The following is a 7447-nucleotide window of genomic DNA, read 5'->3' as shown; positions in this document are numbered from 1 at the left end:
TCAGTATCAACGGTGATTTCAATTGTGATTAAAACTGCTTAAATCATTTTCATATCCTGGTAGGTTTTGCATTGCAGATTTGTTGCTTTGATTGAAAATGCCAATTGACCAAATTCAGTTTGATCTGTGATGTACTACCCAATCATCACTAGTGGACATTCTAGTTTTCCTAGGCATATCTGAATGCTGTAAAATTTAATTGGAGTAGGAGCAAAATGATGTGTTGTGTTGAGCTGGTTGCATTCTGACAGAGACACAGGAAACCCAGCCTTGTACATCATCTGTTGGCTGGATGTTGCTTAAAGACACGTTCAGACATTTTAAAGACACGGTGAAACAGAAGGCAGAGTAGCACTAACTTCTGCAATGACATATACCGTATACGTGAGTGAAACAGCTCTTTTGTTGGTCATTTTTGGAGGGCGGGGAGTTGGTTTGATGGTTGTTAAATGAGGAGGGGGAAGCAGAGCCATAGCCTATCGCTCTGGGGAAAGAATGAGTGCCGCTATGTGAAAGGATATTGATTGGAGGGGAACAGAAAATTAACAGACATTTGATCTAAATACACAATGACGTCACATCTTATAAAATCTTGTTTTCCAGGAAGTGGATGAAAAAAAACTTTGGCGTGAAAATACACAATTTTATAATTTTGGCCGAATCTAGCATACTTAAAGCATCTTGTATGCTTGTCTTTAATTACCTTTAATTATTCTGTTATTGAGAACTACCCGTTACTATAATGCTGTTTACTGAGTGCATGAGCACACTCCAGGTACATCTCAGGAGCACTGCCTTTCAGAAAATCACATTGAGCTTGACCAAACGGAAGGCGACATGGCTTAAACATCATGCTTTTTGTTGGTGCACTCCTTCCATAAAAGAACAGCACAACAAAGGCTTGTGTGCTTGTGTGCTTTTTTAAGCACAGTAAAAAGCGCTCTAGTCTGGTGAAAGCTGCTTTGTTTTGCTTTGGGACAAGGTGTGCTTCCCTCTATGTCCCGCCCACACTTGAGAGGAACCAATGAGAATACCTGACTTGAGTGGAGAAAAATGTAGGCAGAAATCTTAGAATGGATGAAATGAAAAACTTTGACTTTAATGAATACATTAGGGTTAGGGTTAGTCGTTAGACTTAGTGGGTAGGGTTAACGTTAGGGTTATTAGTCATTAGGGTTAGTGGTTTGGGTTAGTGGTTTGGGAAAATGAATACATTAGGTTTAAGGTTAATGGTTTAGGGTTAGTGGTTTGGGTTAGTGGTTTGGGTTAGTGGGTTGGGTTAATGAATACATTAGGTTTAAGGTTAATGGTTTAGGGTTAGTGGTTTGGGTTAATGAATACATTAGGTTTAGGGTTAATAGTTTAGGGTTAGTGGTTTGGGTTAGTGGGTTGGGTTAATGAATACATTAGGTTTACAGTTAGTCATTAGGGTTAGGGTTAGGGTTAGAGAGGTGAGAACCTCACACTCCCTAACCATAAGGACAGAGCAGAAGAGATGCTTTAAAAAAATAACAAGTTTCAATTTTTCAAAACTTAATGGGTGTACTTGTCTGCTGTTGAGCTACACAAACTGTCAGTCGCAAAATGGCTTTAAACCAACCCTTCGGCTTCAATCAGCTGTCCAACAGGAGAGGTACTTTATGTGGAAATGCAGTTTATGAATGTGCTACGCACGGATGTTTCTGATGGATAAGTTACGCCCGTCTACGCAAGCCTCAGTGGGGGACGGGTCGGGCCAGGTATCCCGTTGCCGGGGAGACAGCAGGTTGCTTGTGGAAGGGCCAGAATCAGCAGAAATAATATGATTGCCTTTGTCATAATCAAGTAATGGATTAAAACAAATAATCGGTTTGTACGCATTACATTTGCTCAGCAGATTAGAAAGCAATGCAGAACATTGCCCAGGCCTGCTGACATGTTTTATTGACAGTGAAGCACCTTTTATTCAGGGGAAACAATAAATTATGATTGCATTAAAAACAGTAAAAATTTGAATGTCTTGCCTTCCACACAAACACACACACAACAAAGATGCAAACACAAAGATACACAAAGCTATTCACAGAGAGAAACACATACATACAGTTTAAACAGACAAACGCACACACACACACACACACACACACACAAAGACAGATATTCACAGAGACACACAAATACAGTCTAAACAAACAGACAAACACACACACACACACACACACACACACACATACCAGGATGTACAAACAATACATGACAAATTGAGGATTTAAAATATTTATAAATTACAGAACCACTGAAAATGGCTGCTCCCACTGGAGTGAACATACGGTTACTGTGCAGAAAATATCTGCTGTCCAACTAAGCATCATAACAGTGTAAGGACTACACTCTGAACTCAGCAATCACTATTCAAATGAGTTTATATTCCCACCCTTTCAGCTTTTGTGAGAAAATAACACACCACTTGTAAAGACTAATGCAATGGAAAAACTCCACCCCTCTTCAAGTGCACACACACTCACTCACAGACACAGACACACACACACACTCACTCACAGATACACACACACTCACACTCACTCACACACACACACACACACACACACACTCACAGATACACACACACTCCCACTCACACACACACACACACTCCCACTCACACACACACACACACTCTCACAGACCAACACACGCACCCACACTCACTCATACAGACACACAAACACTCACTCACACAGCCAAACACATGCATACACACTCACACACACACACACACACACACACACACACTCATTAACTCTAACAGACCAACACATGCACACACACTCACTCACTCTCACAGACCAACACACACACACATAGTCGCTTACTCACACACTTACTCACTCACTCACACACTCACACACACTCACATACACTCACACTCACACACACTCACTCACTCACCCACACACATACACTCACACAGTCTCGCACACACAGACACACACACATTCATTCACTCACACACACTCACACACAGAGACACACACACTCACTCACAGACACAAGTGCACATACAAACTAACACAGAAACACACACTCACACAGACAGACAAACACATAAACTTACACACATAAACACAGACAGTCACACATATGCACACTCACTCACACAGACACACACACACATTCACATATACTCACTCACTCACGCAGAAACACAGACACACACTCACACAGACAAAAGTGCAGACACTCCCTCACAGAGATACACACATAAGCACAGACATCACACACACACGAGTGCATTCTGTACATACACACACAGGTGCACACATTGCAGAAACACAAAGCCCGACAATAAAATAATTTCAAAATCAAATTAATAAATGCACAACAGATATAAATAAATAAATAAAAATCAATAATTCTGCAATTAATATGATATTCCATCCACCTCATGTTTCACAGGTTTTTTAAACCATTCTAGGGCTCTATTTTATTCTGAAAGTGATTTGAAATAATTGCTTTCGTATCACCTAGTTACAGCCACAGGACAAAACCCTTAGACATTAACGATTATAATTTGGGGAATAAAGTTACATTTTATTATTATTATTATTATTATTATTATTATTATTATTATTATTATTATTTAGCAGTTTGCCATTTGTCTGCATAGGCATATAGTATAAAGTAAGAGAGCAGAAAGCAGCCTTAATTTGGTTGAATACAAAATATTTATCTGATGTAAAATCGACAATAATTATGGCATTTTCAAACGAATGTATGCATTCCTGTTGTACTGGGTACTGGCTCTCCGCTCCTGCTGCCTTTATTAAACATTATAGACTTCAGATGCGGGGGTATTTTCGCATTAATTGTCAGATTATTCGTCCGCATTTTTCATCCAGCGCAAATGGACGTCACCATTTGCATTGCCTTTAAAAACGTGCGATTCCACTAAGTGAAGGGGATAGGGCCGACTATTGGTATTCCTTAGGGAAGAAACATTACACGTTGAGCGTTTCGGGTTTTAAAACTCAAATATCAAAATGTATGTCGTGCTATATCATCAGTGATAAATCTATAACTAATGGAGTTTGGAATTTGGTTGCTCTTACTTCAAATGCGTATGAAGTTATCATAAAGTCAGTTCTGTTAAAGCCACCGAAGCGAATTTTTAATCATTTTTCTACAGTGCTCCGGCTTTGCGCGCCTCGGGACTGAACGATTCTCGGCGTCCCTCCCTCCCTCCTTCTCTCCCTCCCTCTCTCCTTCTCTCCCTCCTCCACTCCACCCTCCGTTTCTAGCTCAGCAATTCAGCACCAGCGCCCGAGGGCAGAGCTAGCTATTCAGTCTACACTGGACAAGATGTGATATTGTATTTTAATTTTAAATAGACGTCAAAGTCAAATCAACAACGAATTTGCATTGCTACTGAAATTTCGCAAATTATACACAATTATTTAAACAATAATAACTTTACAGTACACTTGTATACTCGCTATCTTATAGGAACGTTTGAGATTTTAATTGGTCTATGATTTTAGTAAGGCGCCTGACATTCCAGGGACGGAATACAGTAGTTTTAAATGTTATAGAATTCAGTCACTTTGGCCGCGTGGGACTGCAAGTTCTAACGTCCACAATATATGCACATTGGCTCACATTCTTCACACTATTGTGGCAAAAAAACGATCCGCGCCAGTATGTTCCAAAGGCCAAGGTCACGGTGCTCGTAAATATAAATGAATACTTCACCAAGATGTCGCAGATACAATTTGACAGATTCAGGTTAATACTTCTGTAAAGTTCACATTACAGGAAATAAATACACTTGTATTTATTATTGTTATTATTACTATAATAATAATAATAATAATAATAATAATAATAATAATAATAATAATAATAATAACAATCATAACAACAATAATAATAATAGTAGTAATAATAATGCTCCAGCGCCCTTGCACCATAAAAATACTTGAGGCTTTAGATGCTATCAAATAAAACAAGCAATCCCCATTTATGCTCTCAGTTGAGTGTCTCACTATATTGTGCAGAACGGCTCTTAGAGACCTATAGATTTCATAGCGCAAATATGCAGTTGCCCATCAGCTAATTAAAAACATCTCCCTAAATGTATTAAGTACAAAAATACTTGAATTGTCTTCTAATATCCTAACGACCTGCAAAGCACATTTCTTGAAGTGGGTGCTGCAGGAAAAAAGATTCCTCAGCAGAAGCGCTGGATTCCTCAAATCTCTACTTTGAGCCGCGATGTTCCTCTGGTAAACTTTTTCACAACTGTGAAAAATTACGCTGACAGTCCAATAGCGCTGATAGATAGTGATATGGAGTGATATGGATATATCGTGAGAGTGATCAAATTAGAGAAACTTGTCTATTTTTTAAAGCGATGTAGAGAGATGAGGCCTGCATTTTTATAAAGAGGGTTTATAGATTGGCATTATTAATGGAAACGTTTCTCATTAGTTCACATAGACCAAATCCTAGTTTGCAGGGTAAATATTCGTCAGCAGCACATTCCGAAGTGCAGCGAGTAAAAACACATTCTGTTGAGTGCACGAGCTCTCATTCTGCACGAGCACAGGCACCCAGGTGTGTGAGCATCCACCGGTAAGTAACTTCGCATTCGATTCGTACAGTCGTCCATGAGCGACGGTTGCCTTTTCCTAAACTAGAATTCCTTTATATCATTCCAAGCCTTTTGTATGGCAGTGTAAATATATTTCTCCATGAACCAAAGCTGAGAAGTTCACAAGAACACACGCTACTGAGGAAGAACAACACTTCCAAACCAGACACACACACGACGCATGGACGCACGCAAAGACACACTATGCCACACAGAGGTTAACAACTCAATACGCTATAGCGATGCAAATAAAGGGCGAACTGTGTAACGCAAAAGTGAATCTTTGACTACATATCCACCTCAGCACGGGTAGGGTAATCCTGAAAGCTACCCTGGTCAAATGAGCGAAAAATCGGATCAAATTGGACTCAGTTAGGTATGGACAATCATGCGTAACCACGTGGCTACGCGAGAATGAATGTGTTTATCTCTCCATTTAGCCTACCTTACGGAACTATAAACCCTCATTTCGTCCGAACAAATATATTCTATATGTTAAAAGTTGTATATAAACACCTTACAGTGGTCAACAGCGGACTCAAAACCCCGTAGAGCATTCTGCGTATATAGGTCATACCAGAAGTTTTGATTTACGTCAACTCTTTTATACTGCTTCTCATAACGAATGTTTTCTGCGAGACATATATTTAACATTTAATAGTTTAACAAACTGACACAAATCAAAGAGAGACACCGTTTTATCGCAGCTCAGTTTTTAAGTAATCGCAAGACGCATTGTCACAAAAATGTTTGGTTTTAACTTTGCTCTTTGCTTCCACTGTCATGATCCTTGCCGCGTAAAACAAGCATTTGCCAGATATCCGCTAAACAGGCATCCGCCGCGGCTGTGCCTATAAGTAAATCACATCTGGACGTTAAACGATTCGAAAACTGACTTCTAAACGATCTCCGATTTGAAACACATTGCATTGTTATGCGCCCACATCCGTCTTTGGGAAAGCGCAGTAACTTTTCTACCGCGTGTGTGTGAGTCTGAGCGCCTACCTTTCGTAGAATCCACTGGTTGAGGATCAGAAAAGTCCAGCAGAACACCTTCATTGCAACTCCCGAACCGCGGGCCTCCGTGAGGTAATTAATCTCCCTGGGTTAACATATACAGACAGAGGGACATTCAGGGATTACGCACAATCCAAGAGGCAGGCAAACGGGGAAAAAATGAAAAAACGAAAGAGGGCGGCGTATTTCTGAGCGTATATCAAAGTTGAATCGTTGTAGTCTATTACAGGTCAAATCAGCTTCTTGAGTCCGTCTCGCGAGTGTAAAATGTATCCATAGATTGTGGCCACGGCTGGATGCTCCGGGAGTCGTGAAGTTTTTTATTTGATTTTTTTCTGCGGTGGAGCGAAGTCACCTCGTTAAGGAAACACGCTGCGATCTGCCAGAAGATCAGGAGTAAAGCGCGTGCCCCCCGCCCACAGTCAGCCCCGTGCCTGCTGTTTATAAAAGCAAACGCGTTTCCTCCTATGTTTTCACCGACTCACTCACTCTACCCCCCGTCTTCCCTTTCTTTCTCTCTCTCCCCCTCTGTCTCTCACGCACACACTTACACGCACACGCTAGTCAGTTCCTCTCTCCTCTCCACCCCTTTCCACTTTCCCTGTCTGCATAGAGGTCTTGAATACCGAATGCCAACAGGTATTGTATACATTGCCTCCCATAATCCCACACACAAACGCACACAAACACATGCACACACATACGCTTCCGAATGAACACGATCTGATGCTCAGAATCTAGAACAATAACCACACGTTAGAGGCCGAATTCGCTTGTAGACCTGGAATGATTAAATAATCA

The 7447-nt window shown here is 40.6% G+C and overlaps 1 protein-coding gene across 1 annotated transcript in view; it reads right to left on the bottom strand.

The window, feature by feature from the left end:
- LOC133110370 (neurexophilin-4) overlaps positions 1–7119 on the bottom strand; it is a 119038-nt gene extending 111919 nt beyond the window's left edge. Inside the window, exon 1 of the mRNA XM_061220410.1 lies at positions 6635–7119. Coding sequence (XP_061076394.1) covers positions 6635–6688 — 54 coding nt within the window. The 5' untranslated portion in view covers positions 6689–7119. The remainder of the gene's footprint in view (positions 1–6634) is intronic.
- Positions 7120–7447: the final 328 nt, after the last annotated feature.

This window comes from Conger conger, chromosome 14 (genome assembly GCF_963514075.1).
Source record: "Conger conger chromosome 14, fConCon1.1, whole genome shotgun sequence".
Taxonomy (NCBI): Eukaryota; Metazoa; Chordata; class Actinopteri; order Anguilliformes; family Congridae; genus Conger; species Conger conger.
This window is presented reverse-complemented; position numbering and strand designations above follow the sequence as displayed.